Raw genomic sequence first — 12800 nt, forward strand, 5'->3', positions numbered from 1 at the left:
CCATCATGCAAATGAATCTATTGATACTGTACTCTGTAGGTCCTACAGACTGAGAGAGAGACTCCTGGCTGCTGTTCCATCCTGTTACACCATTCTCAAGGGCATGGGGCCTCAGTACATGACGCCACTGCTGATCCTTGTCAGGCTAGTTGTGTCAGGGCCTGAGCCAATGACTGGACCAAGGTGCACCTACACCTTCATCTTGCCACAGCAGAAGTTCACAGGGGCAGTTTGCTGGAGCAGCATGCGCCCTCCCCCAGAGCCTCCAGGCCTCAATCGCAGTGAGGTAGAGGAGCTCCGCAGTCAGCTGGGCCGGCAGCAGGCTCAGATGGACGAGTTACGACGACTGGTGGAGGTGGATGGGGCAGTGGTGAGTGAGGTGAAGGCACTACGCAAGGAGAGTCGCAATGTTAATGCCCGCGTCACTCAACTCTACACTCAGCTGCTTCATGAGATCCTCCAGCGACGAGAGCGCCCTCTACAGACCTCCCAGCTTGAAGGGCGGGTGGCCAATGTCTCTGCGGAGGCCTTCCGTGTGGCCGCTAACTACCGCCAACTGGAGGGCAAATACCAGGCCCTGGCTGCCCTGGTCAACAACCAGAGTGCCCTTATCAGCCGTTTGGAGAGGGAGTGCCAGCAAGGGACAGGCGGCAGGGTGCACCCACAGGTACCAGTCAAGGGGAACCAGGAGACTGGGGCTGGATGGGGGGACAGCAGCATGAAAAGTGGCATGGGCAGGCAATGTGGCAAAAGCAGTTGTCAGTAGTGGATATTTAAGACCAAAGAAGCCTTCCTGGAAGCCTTCGCCTCTCTGCAGGAAGTCCCATCCCTTGCATTCCAGATGTATTTGGCTGCATTCTTCTTATTCTTTTTTTTAGCTTCTAGCTTCTTCTTCTTTCTTTTTTTAAGCTTTTAGCATGCTCAGTTCACGTTCATTTTTAGGTTCCAGCATACTAACTCCACTAGAATTTTGAAAAGCTTGCTCAGAGCTAGAAAAGATAGCAGGCCTCCATTTAGTAATGTTATCCAATAACTCTGCTCTGAGGAAGTAACTGCTCACAGCCGTCCTGTGTGGCAAGTAGGGGAGACGGTGGAGGAAGGGTTTTTGAACTTGAACACAAGGAGCCATCCATTATCGAAATTTTAAAAGCAGTGTACAGAGGTTAATAATGTTAAGGTAACTGGAATGACTAAAGGCAATGATTAAATGTTGCAAAAACACCCTAAAGTATGTTGGACACAATTTGTCTTCCATTTTTAAAAGAACCTTGCAAGAAGCACACTAGCAGCATGCCAGAAATGTCACTTCTACATATTTTCTAGTTATAAAAAGAACACATCCCCAGCCCCACTGCAAACTACAGGTTGGGACTACATGGTGAAACATTTCTTCATTCAGACATTTCCCTGAATATAGAAACCTAGATGTCAGGGGAAAGCATTCTAGTCTAGCCCCCTCACTGGTATGCTGATGTTTACTATATGCAGGGCATTTTTTTTATGGCAGGATATTAAATCACATAAACCTGTTTGTATGGCCTACAGTGGTGCAGCCCAGATACAGTTTGGTGAAAACTAACCCTTAATGATAAAGAAAAGGTATTCTGTATATGCTTGGAGTCTCTTTTATGACCCAATCCTATCCCCCCATCTCCTGCCATGGAGCTGCACTGAACCATGCGCTGCATGCAGTGGAGGATGGCAGCGATCATACAGCCTGCAAGAGGTAAGTAAAAATAATTTCTGTTTACCTCCCTGTAGGCTGCCTAGCCACCAATGGGTTTCCTCAGACCCACCCCAGCTGTTTTGCTTGTGTAAGCCTGATGAAGGGGGCAGGTTGGGCTGGAAAAATGGGAATAGGATGATAGGCCCCAAGATAGACGGATGATAGGCCCCAATCATGCAGTAGGCATCTCATTCAGCCCCCTTCACCGTCTTCTGACAACTCTGAAAATTCAGGTTGCTTCTCCCAGTTGGATTAAACCATGTGGGTGTGCTGGGCCCACCTTAGTCAAAACTCATCCTTTTTTGAGGATAACATTTTTAATGGAATGCAAAAGCAAGATGGGACCAAAATGACATGGTCCAAATCTCATATTCCTGTATTCCCTTTGGACCCTTTGGGCCGTATCTCTTTGGAGCAGAAATATGACCACCATTTGTCATTGTGGAATAGGCTAATTCTCCTTTCTCCTTCAGCCACCCTTGGTGCCAGTCATACCTCCCATCCCTGTGAGCATCACCAATGACAGCAGGACCCATCTGGATGTCATCAACAACATCCAGCAAGACCAGACTGGGCCTGACCAGTCCTGGCCACACCAGTCTTCAGTTCTACCAGAAGGCACTATCCAGCCTCCTGCTGCTGTGCCCACCAGATCCACAGGTGAGCGAGGGCATGGCTGCCAGGAAACCCATCTGCGGACAAGTGGAGGTTGGACAGGGCTTGGGCATGTGCATACACCAGGCTCTGACATAAGAACATAAGAACAGCCATAGGCCCACCTAGTCCAGCTTCCTGTGTCTCACAGTGGCCCACCACATGCTCCAGGGAGCACACCAAGGGAAGGTGCCTCTTCTCGTCCCCCCCCATGCCTGTGATTCTGCACCTGATGTGTTGTTTGTTGTGCAGCACATCATAACCATAAGAACAGCCCCACTGGATCAGGCCATAGGCCCATCTAGTCCAGCTTCCTGTATCTCACAGCAGCCCACCAAATGCTCCATGGAGCTCACCTGATAACAAGAGACCTCATCCTGGTGCCCTCCCTTGCATCTGACATAGCCCATTTCTACAATCAGGTGGTTGCACATACACATCATGTCTTGTAACCCGTAATGGATTTTCCTCCAGAAATTTGTCCAGTCCTCTTTTCTTCTAATCTCTACTGCCATGATTGGATCTGTGTGGCTGGGGCTTAGCTCATACACAGGACACATGAGGTGCTAAACCTCATAAGTACCACATTGTACCACACTGCACATAGAAAAGTAGCTGTCAAGAAGTACTGTTTGGCTGCCTGAATTACAGATGTCTGAGTAGTGGACGGCTGCACTGGCGCTTTTGCTCAGACACAGTACATCCTTCAGTGGTGCTTTCTTGCAGGCTCTATAGTGCTGGGCCAGGAAGAAGTGAATGTTTCAACCTGAGTGCAGACCCCTGGAGCCTAACCTGTACTTAAATAGGGCTTACAGCCCAATCCAACCTAACCTCCCACGCAGTGATACAGTGGTGCCAACACAGCACCTGCTGAATCCCATGGGAGAGTTTTGGCCTTGGGAGGCCTCCACAGGGGAAGCCCCTGCTGGCCTGGTGGGTCAACTTGGACCTGCACCAGCAATATCACTGACACTAGTCCGTATTGGCCCACGGAGATGGATCAAGCTCAGAAAGGGGCTCAGGATTTGGTTGCCGCTGCTGATGCTGAACCTACCCACTTTACAGACCTGATCAGTCCACCTGGCCCCATTACCTCCCTGTTTCACCCACACCCCATCCCCTTTGCACCTTCCCTCCTCCCTCCCCCAGCCCCATTCCGCTTCCCCCACCGTCCTAGACCATCAGCAGACCTTCTTCTCTCCACTGGCGCATGTGAGGTGGCTCAAGCCTCCCTGCTGGCGCTCGAGCAGCACACAACTCCCTGTACTGTCAGAGTGCTTTTTGCAACTGCAGTTTACACTGGTGGAACACTTGTTCACAGCCTTTTGGCCTCTTCCTTTCTCTCCAAAATTGAAACAGCAACTGCTTCAAACTGTTCCTTGACCTCTCCCCCCAACAGGAGAGCTTCCCAAACACTACTGGGTATTACATTTTGGAGAGAGATTTCCAACTATCAGCAGAAAATCTCCTATCATTAGCTCTCACAGATGAAACGTTAACTGGGCATCTTAAGAAAGAATGGTTTCCCAGCATCTTGACAAAACCAATTACTTGTTTTCCTCTGTCAAATATGAGAGAAAATGCCCCTACAATATGGTGGCATAGTGATTATGTCTCCCTTCCCCACCTGCATTTGCTGTGGGGGCCTCCTGCGCCTTCCCTGGGACATCTGTAGTTCAGAGTCAAATAAAATGAGTGCTGCCCACACAAACAACTGTTTCCTCCCATACTAGAGCATCCAGTCCATTCCACCTCTTGCTGAGATTTGACTGGACATCAAAGCAGTTGCTGGGGAAAGGTCAGTGATTTATCGACATGCTTTTGTGGCTGACAAGGAACAGAAAGCAAGAGTGCAGCTCTTCCCAAATGTAGAGAAGACTTGATGTGAAAGGGTCACAAGTCCCCTTTCTCTGAACTCCTGCACAGAGTCACGGAGGTAGCCATTGACTGTGTTCAGAGGCATCCCTGCCATCAGACAAAATGCCACAGCAGGTGATGCTGAGCTGAGATAGTTTTTTAAAAGGATAAGCACCTCTTGCTGTTCTTATGAGGGGAGCTTTCATTTTACCACTAGTATTTGGAAGAGTGTTGTCAGTGTGATTCAGGAAGAATCCTATGAAACTCAGAAGTTTCCATCATCCTTGATCAACTTCAATTAGGCCAATAAAAATATTTTTTATCTACTTTCAGCCCAATCCTATCTAACACCTCCCCCCCCCCAGTGGAGCCACTCCACTGGAGCATGTGATGGGGGGGGTGGGAGTCCCAGAGATCATCTCCAGGTAAGGGAACATTTGTTCCCTCGCCTGAGAGTAAACCCTTGCTGCCCTGCTGGATCTGATCAGATGCATGGCAACAATTTTGTTGATTCAAGTCTGGACCTGTGAAGGTGGGTCAAGACTGGGAAGAGGGGCAGGTGGTACTGCTACTGCCGATACCTCCCCCTTCCCGGTCTCAACACTCACACCCTCACTGCCCCAGCCTTGACACACACCCCTCCCCATTTTCCCCCTGTTCCTCCCCCATACCATACTGTGTTTTACCGACCCCTGCCCACTACCTGCCCCCCTTTGCTGACTTATCAGCCCCAGAGCTCCTTTGTAGGCTGCTGGCACACGGCTTCAGCTGCTCAGTGCTTGTGACGGTGGTCTTCTTCCCACATGAGCAGGAATGGAATGGCATACCTAGTTGGGGAGAGACAGGCATGCACCTTCTTTTCACATTCATGGGCAGTTGGTCAGGTAGTATTTTCCAATCTGGTCCATGGTGACTTAGGCTTGGAGGCCAACACTTGGCCTTTGATGCATCATTCAATCCATAATGACTCAGGTTTTTCTTCCTGGCACAGGGCCCTGGCGTGACTGTCAAGCAGCTCAACAGGATGACCAGGCCAGTGGCATCACCATGCTGCAACCAGCTGGTGCCCGGGGCATCATTCAGGCCTGGTGTGACCAGGATTATGATGGAGGTGGCTGGACTATCATCCAGCGGCGACAGGATGGGTCGGTCAACTTCTTTGTCACCTGGCAGCACTACAAGGTGTGGAAATGTGACTCTAAATGCCCCATGATGGGAAGAGCTATGAGATGAAAGGAGCCCAAACATGGGAGATGGGGTGGGGTGGGGTGGGCAGAGCTAAGGAATGCCAATTCATGTGTGGTTGGGCTGGGAGTTGAGAGGTGAAGAATCACAAATGGAGGTGCTAGGAAGCAGGCTGATAAATTTCTTCCATAGGTGATTAACCAGAAACACTCTGTCTAGGTGTGCCAAAGCAAGAGTTTGGTAAACATGTGAGACCTGCTTTGAAATAAAAGCAGCCACCCACTTCCCACTTGCCGACATTATTCTGTTGTCTGTTTAATAGAATACAGGCAAATCCAAACTGAGGTATAGATCAGAGGATGAGATTATAGCTCAGTGGTAGCGTACCACAAGACCACCCCCCACGGTTCAATCCCTGGCATCTCCAGATAGAGTTGGAAAAGATCCCCATACCTAAACTCCTGTTGTGCTTTTGCCAGCCAGCAAAGACAACACTGAGCTAAATGGACTTCCTATGACATCATGATATTGTAGAGTGAACAGTTCCTACACAAAAGGGTTTTTTTTTTAAGTGGGAACTAGAAGAATAGAGTTCCAAGTTGGAATGAAGAGCTGGTGAAACAGAGCCATGCAGTCAAGTGTCACAGGCTGCAATCCTAACCTCACTTTCCTGGGAGTAAGTCCCATTGAATACAGTAGGACTTACTTCTGAGTAGACCTGCTTAGGCTTGTGCCCACAGACTGGCAGGTTGTTCTCAAGGTTTGAGTTGAGTAATGGCAAGGAAAAGAAGTGGTGTCAAGATTGCATATTGTGTATATACTTTTCAGAGTTTCCATTGCAAAAGGACTCCATATATCTCCCTACAGTAGCCCCACAACATATGGGTATCTTGCAGGACCGGATTAAGCTAGTGCAGGACCGGTAGCATATAAAGGCGCCCTAAATTTAAAAAATACACTTCCTTTGCTCAAGAACTACAATCCTCTATCTTCAAACAACTGGCTAATAAGTTAGAGGTGGAACTTAGATGAATTAATAAATGAGTGAGTGGGCTCATTCACTCAGCCTCTCCGGCCCTCAGAACACCCTCCAGATGCAATCAGAGCACAGCTCTGGTCATGTTCAGTCAAGTGGGCCAGAGTCAAGTGGGTCAAAAGGCTTTCAGGGGACAAGAGGCTGGCCGCGGGTTAAATAGAGGTTCACTGTGGGCCGCAACTGGCCCCTAGGCCAGGGTTTGGAGACCCCTGGTTTAGACTAAGGTTAACGGATGTAGAAGGAAGCAAGGCTGGAGAGACATGCAAAACACCACCAAATGCTTATTCTGGGCAGGCATGAAGAGGATTTCAGTGGATTTGTCGTCCGTCCGTCCCCACACACACACTAAGGGTAAAGCACGGAAAACTGACTAAAGAAGGTGCATCTCATCATTAACTTGTGCAGAATTTGGACATTTTGTGGGTGCAGAAGCTTCCCTTTAATGGCAAAGCCCTCTGCTAGTGATGCCTCAAAAATGTTCGGCCTGTAGCATTTGCTACTTTTGCTACTGTGTTAATCCAGCCCTGGTATCTTGTACTTAATGGTCTTTCTACAGGGAGATCCTCCTCCACCTTTGTTCATGGCCCTAAGCTCTATTCCCATGGCTGCCTCCCACAAGCCCTGTTCTTCCCATGCCTCTGCTTGCTGTCTTGCCCTTCCCTGTGCCACTCCTGTCTTTGCCCCTTCTTTTGTCCCTTTTTGGGTTTGGGGGGCAACCCCAGCCCTGGCTTCTTCTTGTGCCCCCTACTTGGGTCTCCTTCTCTCTTCTCCTGTTACTTCCACTCCCATCTCTCTCTGTGCCTCTGGCTCCCTTTCTCTTGCTTCCTTTTGCTGCCTTCTCCTTGCATTGCTCCTGCTTCCCTTGGTTTCTTCTCACATCACATTCTGCTTCTTGCTCTTGGCTTTCTCCCTCTCTCTTGCTTGTCTCAGCTTTTCCTCACATCTCTGTGTGTCTCAGTCCTGGCTCTTTTGCCTTTGTTTCTCTTGGCTTTCTTTCTCATCCTCCTCCCAATCTGGTTCCTAGCTGTCTCCCTTTCACCCCCTCACTTTCTCGCTTGTCCTCCCCTCTCCCAGCTCCCATGCTGCTCTTCCCTTTATATTCCCTCCGCTTTCCCCTGTGCCCTCCTTCCTGACAATGTTGCCTACAGTGGCTGAGCGACTGGTGCTTCTGGTTCCTGAGCACTGGTGTCATCACGGAGCACTTGTTCACTGAAGCGCTGTCCTGGCCAACCTCACTTCGCAGTGGCCCTGGCAGGGCACCGTACCCCCTAAGAGATTTAGCTGCCCTGCAGGCCCCTAACCAATCAGGGAAAGGGGAGGACCAATTTCCTGCTCTTCTCCCCCAGGGTTAGTTCCTGCTGTTCCCTTAGAGCAGCAGTTCCTAACCTTTTTTAGACCCCTTTGAGAATCTGGAGCCCTTCTCCCAAAAAATGCACAAAAGACCCGCAAAACAATTTCACATCCAGTTCACAGACTCCCTGAAACCCATCCATGGATGCCTTGGAGCCAATGTCAACTTGCTAACATTTTGCTTGCTGTCTCCCCAGCATGGCTTTGGGAACCTGGAAGGAGAGCACTGGCTGGGCCTGGAGCCCATCCACTGGCTTACTTCACAGGGCTCCTACGTGCTGCGGGTGTTGCTGGAAGACTGGAATGGACGACAAGCACAGGCTGAATACGACACCTTTACCCTGGAGGCTGAGAGCGATTTCTATCGGCTGCGGCTGGGGCGCTACCAAGGCAGTGCTGGCGACTCCCTCTCCTGGCACAATGGCCGACAGTTCAGCACTTTTGACCGTGACCATGATGCTTACTCAGGTAAGAGGGCACCAAGGAATGGGCAGAAGGAATGATTTGTTTTCATATAAATATATAAATTGCCCTGCTTTTTCCTTCAAATGGCTCAGGTGGGTGTGCTGTGTTCTTCCTTTCTTTATGCTCATAACAGAACATCAGAAACTGAGATAGTTTCGTGGCTCAAGTATATTGAGTAAGCTCTGCAATTCCACAGGCATCTGAACCCAAAGTCTCCCTGCTCTGAGCCCAACACTCTGCCCACTAAAAATGGTATTTGGGACATTGGTTAGCCTTTTCCAGTGGTTGCCTCTGGGAGTGCTACTGCTGAGTGAGGAGGGCACTCCTAACCAAGTTTTTTTTTTGCATGTTTATAATATTATTTTTAGTTCGTTTGGCCTCTTTTAACTCCCCAAAACCATTTTTTTTCTTCAGGAGTACGAACCCCTTGGGGATAGGACTACTAACATATAGAAAAAAATATTGCCTGCCACTCTCAGCACATTGGATATAAACAGAACTAATAATAAATAAACATCCTCTTGGTTTGTTTATGTCTCTTAACTCCTTGCCATGGGAGGGAAGCACTGCCATGCAGGAGTCCCCCAGCCCATGTGGGTGGCCGTGAAATTCTACTGGGTTTCAAGTTGTTGTTTAAGGCATCAGAGTCCTATAGTGGTGGGGGGGGGGGTTTGCACCATCCTTCATTCTCCACTGCCTTGTGGGGAGTTTTCCATTAGGTGAGGTGTATAGGGCTGACCTGATGGGCAATGCTGCCACCTTCTTACTGGTCCCCTCATCGGCAGCCTTCTGACTCCTTTTGTAGCCCTGGTTGGTCCTTACCCCTTTCTGCCCCACTCCTTTGCTCCCAGTTGTTGCCTCTGATTGTCCTCAGGTTCCATGTAGAGAGACAGTGTGGTAGTTTGTTAGATCAAAGTAGTTTGTTTACTGTCAGGAAGAAATTCTTCATAGTATAGCTGGTTTGGCAAAAGAAAATTCTCCCTCACTGGAGATCTTCCCCTTCAATAGGCACCTGCAGGAGATGTGCTAATCTAGGAGGGTTTCCTGCAGGGTTTGGACTGGATTGCCTTGTGGGTCCCTTCCAGGTCTGTGATTGTTAAGATTGTTATGCAGAAATGCTCTGGGAGTCTCACTCAAAAATGATATACAGCATGAGAAAACCAAAACGTGAATACCACCATGGTGGTAGCCTTTAAATTTCCTTGCAATATCAAGCTGAATCTTGAAGCGTCTTTTAGTAATCAGTTCTCTGGTTCCCTCCCTTTTTCTCTTTCCACAGGAAACTGTGCCCACTACCAGAAGGGTGGCTGGTGGTACAACATGTGCGCCCACTCCAACCTCAACGGTGTCTGGTACAAGGGTGGACACTACCGTAGCCGCTATCAGGATGGAGTCTATTGGGCAGAGTATCGTGGTGGTGCTTATTCACTTCGCAAAGTGGCAATGATGATTCGGCCCAAACCAGGCACCTAATTTCCTTTCCTGGAAGCATGAACAGGCACACATCAAGGGAGAGCATCCACGTACTTAAAAACAGGCATCACTAAGTTCTGAAAGCGCACTTATCGTGTTGCCATTAAACACAAAGTTCTCACCAAGATTGACCTCAAAGGAAGCTGATTCTGCCAGTCGGTGGTAGAAACTGACTCTGTATTGCAAGGATGGGTCGGAACTTGTGCAGTCAACCAGAGGACTTTTCTGACTTAAAACCATTGATTGGTGGTTGTTTTTTAAGGTACCCAATGACCTTTTACACATAAAAGTACAAGTAGTGCCTTAAACAATAAAAGTTTTTTTAAAATGAGGTGGCCAGTCTACCTGAAACATGGGGAAGGGGTTAGTGGAAATCAACATTTAGTATGGACACAGGTATATGTGTCATTTGTGGTGCAAAAGGGGGGAAGGTTTGGTTCACAATGTGGGACAAAAAAAAAAAATCACATTAGCTCCTGGTTTAAGGTATATCTGTGCTCTCCCCGACCAACACACACAGACAGGCACATAGTGGAAGTGGTTACTCCTGACTGGACTGCGACATGCTGTGGCAGAAAACAGCACTGCAGCAAGGCTTTCTACTTTTAAAGATACCAGTGATGATCAGAGCTGCTGTGGCAAACCTGGTAGGGAGGGGAATTCCCTTCTTGAGCAATTGTCCAGCTTCACACCAGTTCTGAGACCTTAGAGCAGCAGAAGATACTGGAAATCATTCTACCTGCTGAAATGGTATCATTGCAATATTTGGGGCTCTGTACATGCTACAAACATGCAGTCCCTGACAACCTGTCCTAATTTGGACACACTCAAGGAGATGACTCCGTGTCATTCTTTTCACAGGCAGAAGCCTTTCTTTCAGGGTGGGGTTTTGCATGCTCCCATTAAGCCAACTCAACAGAGGCAACTGGGTGTGTCTACTGGTGTCAGCAGCTGGCTCATTTGCAGATATACTGTACCAGCCACATGTTCAGGGTTGACTTTTGAAAGGGTGTTTATGGTGATAACCTTGACTAGAGCTTTCTATGGTTGATGCTGTTCATATTCTGTACCCTGGCTCCCCCTTCCAATAAAAATTATGTTCTAAAGAAAATCAAATCCTAAATAAATTATGCAACTCCATAAATGAATATATTTATTCTGTATAGCCCCCACGTACTTTGTTTCTTTGCTTTTTCAATAAACATTATTTAATTCTTTGACAAGAAAACATTCTGCCTTCAAAATAAAGTGTGCAAATCTATAATTGATCCACATTTGCTCAGTTTATTTACTTTCTTAATTCCAGCAGAATGGTTCCTAATTGTTGAGATCCTTGACTAGGCACAGAAACCCAGGCATCTGGATACTTTTCAGCATTTGCAGATCCTTGCCCCACTCCAGCTTCATGTTCTGTCCATGTGTTTTCACAGCATATTCCTCACTGAATAAGGAAGCAGGCAAACACGAACAGGCGCGGAGGGCACAGTTCCTTCCCTATGCTGGCTCCTGGGGATCTGGTGTAGCATAGTCATCAGCAGACCAATCTTATCCTCGAGATACACCTGCACAACAATGGTGCCCATGGCGCAAAAGTCCATGCATTGATGAATCACCCACAGACATTGGTGCAACACTGGAAAAATGCTATGCCAGTGTAAGTTGGGAGGAGATTGAGGTGTAACATGGGAAGGACATCATTGGGATGAGGAGGCTGCAATGTATGCCATATCCTAACCCCCTTCAGACAACAAACATTCTGCACCCCCAAAGCCAGAAAAATGCTACACAAAAGACAGGACTGGCATAGGTAGGAACAAACCCATATGGAACAATGGAGCAGGGAAAAACACTAGAAAATAATAGCTCCCACTATCCCTCTACCCTGCCCACTTTCCCACAATGGAGCATAGGGTACTGACTAGGCAGCAACCACAGTGTGCCAACCCCTGTATATAAGCCCTTCCCAGGGAGACTGCAGCTCAGATGATAAGCCATGCAGCATGGGGCTGTACCTCTCTGGTTTCTCAAGGGGAACTTTGGTGATGACAACTATTCTGAAGTGGCCCTTCGTGTACAAAGGGAGCACTTTGCACAAACAACCTTCCTCACAACATGTATGATAAGTTATGATGTTGGCTTCTCAGAATTCTCATTGCAGGTATTCTATCCCAGGAGGACCCCAGACCAGCACTAAAAGTGGAACCTCTGCTTGACCACCCCAACAGGGGATGCAAGGAAAATGCACACTACACAGGTAAGCAAGGGAAGGGACGAACCCCTATGTCACAATGTATTGATGCTGCATGTTTGTTCCATGTTTCCCCCCCACCCATTGATACGAACCCTTCAGGATTGACAAATGTGCCTTTGCTACAAGCCGTGTTGCCTAGGAGAGAAAAAGTTAATGTTCCAAGTCCATGCTCTTGCCCTCAACAGGGCAGAACTGCATGCTCGTTTTGGTGGTAGGATGCCACTCTCCCTTGGAAACACCAAGTACTGTATGCATCTCAGTCCAAAGAATAGATGTGACTGATGCTTGTTTCTCCTGTGTTGTTTCTCCTTGTTTCTTCACTGTTTTCTCCTTGTTCCCAACAGGCAGCTGTCCCACAGGTGAAGACACAGAAGGGAAGCCCGCAACCTGCCTACAGTGACCAGTGTGAGCCTAACTGCTGCTCTGCAAGTTTGCTGACCTACTTGTTGCAGTCAGGTCTCCTGTCATTTGCAAACTCCATGACAATGAACCAGATGATGCAACCAGACCTTGCTGGCATATTTTATTTGGCTCTCTGTTGGATAACTTGCAAGGGCACAATAGCTCTGCTGGGAGATGGTTGGCAACACTACTTATGTGTTTCTCTTTCAGATGTGACTCTATCACTAATACACTTCAGTAAAAACATTGACTTGATCACACCTGGTGTCTCTTCGTTAGGAAATAGGGATCCCGTAACCCCACCCTAATTGCTTCTTACCTCAGCTGGCCTCAGGGTGGGTCTTTGTGGGTGGAGGAGCATCCTCACTCTATGACTCCTCTATGATCATGAGCCCCAATTC

General features: G+C 48.2%; 1 protein-coding gene across 1 annotated transcript in view; it reads left to right on the forward strand.

Annotated features, from left to right (window-relative positions):
* ANGPTL6 (angiopoietin like 6) overlaps nt 1–10929 on the forward strand; it is a 45635-nt gene extending 34706 nt beyond the window's left edge. Inside the window, exons 2-6 of the mRNA XM_066615151.1 lie at nt 40–667; nt 2200–2386; nt 5229–5419; nt 8006–8276; nt 9553–10929. Coding sequence (XP_066471248.1) covers nt 104–667; nt 2200–2386; nt 5229–5419; nt 8006–8276; nt 9553–9746 — 1407 coding nt within the window. The 5' untranslated portion in view covers nt 40–103 and the 3' untranslated portion in view covers nt 9747–10929. The remainder of the gene's footprint in view (nt 1–39; nt 668–2199; nt 2387–5228; nt 5420–8005; nt 8277–9552) is intronic.
* Nucleotides 10930–12800: the final 1871 nt, after the last annotated feature.

Source organism: Tiliqua scincoides, chromosome 2 (assembly GCF_035046505.1).
Source record: "Tiliqua scincoides isolate rTilSci1 chromosome 2, rTilSci1.hap2, whole genome shotgun sequence".
In the NCBI taxonomy this organism is placed as follows: domain Eukaryota; kingdom Metazoa; phylum Chordata; class Lepidosauria; order Squamata; family Scincidae; genus Tiliqua; species Tiliqua scincoides.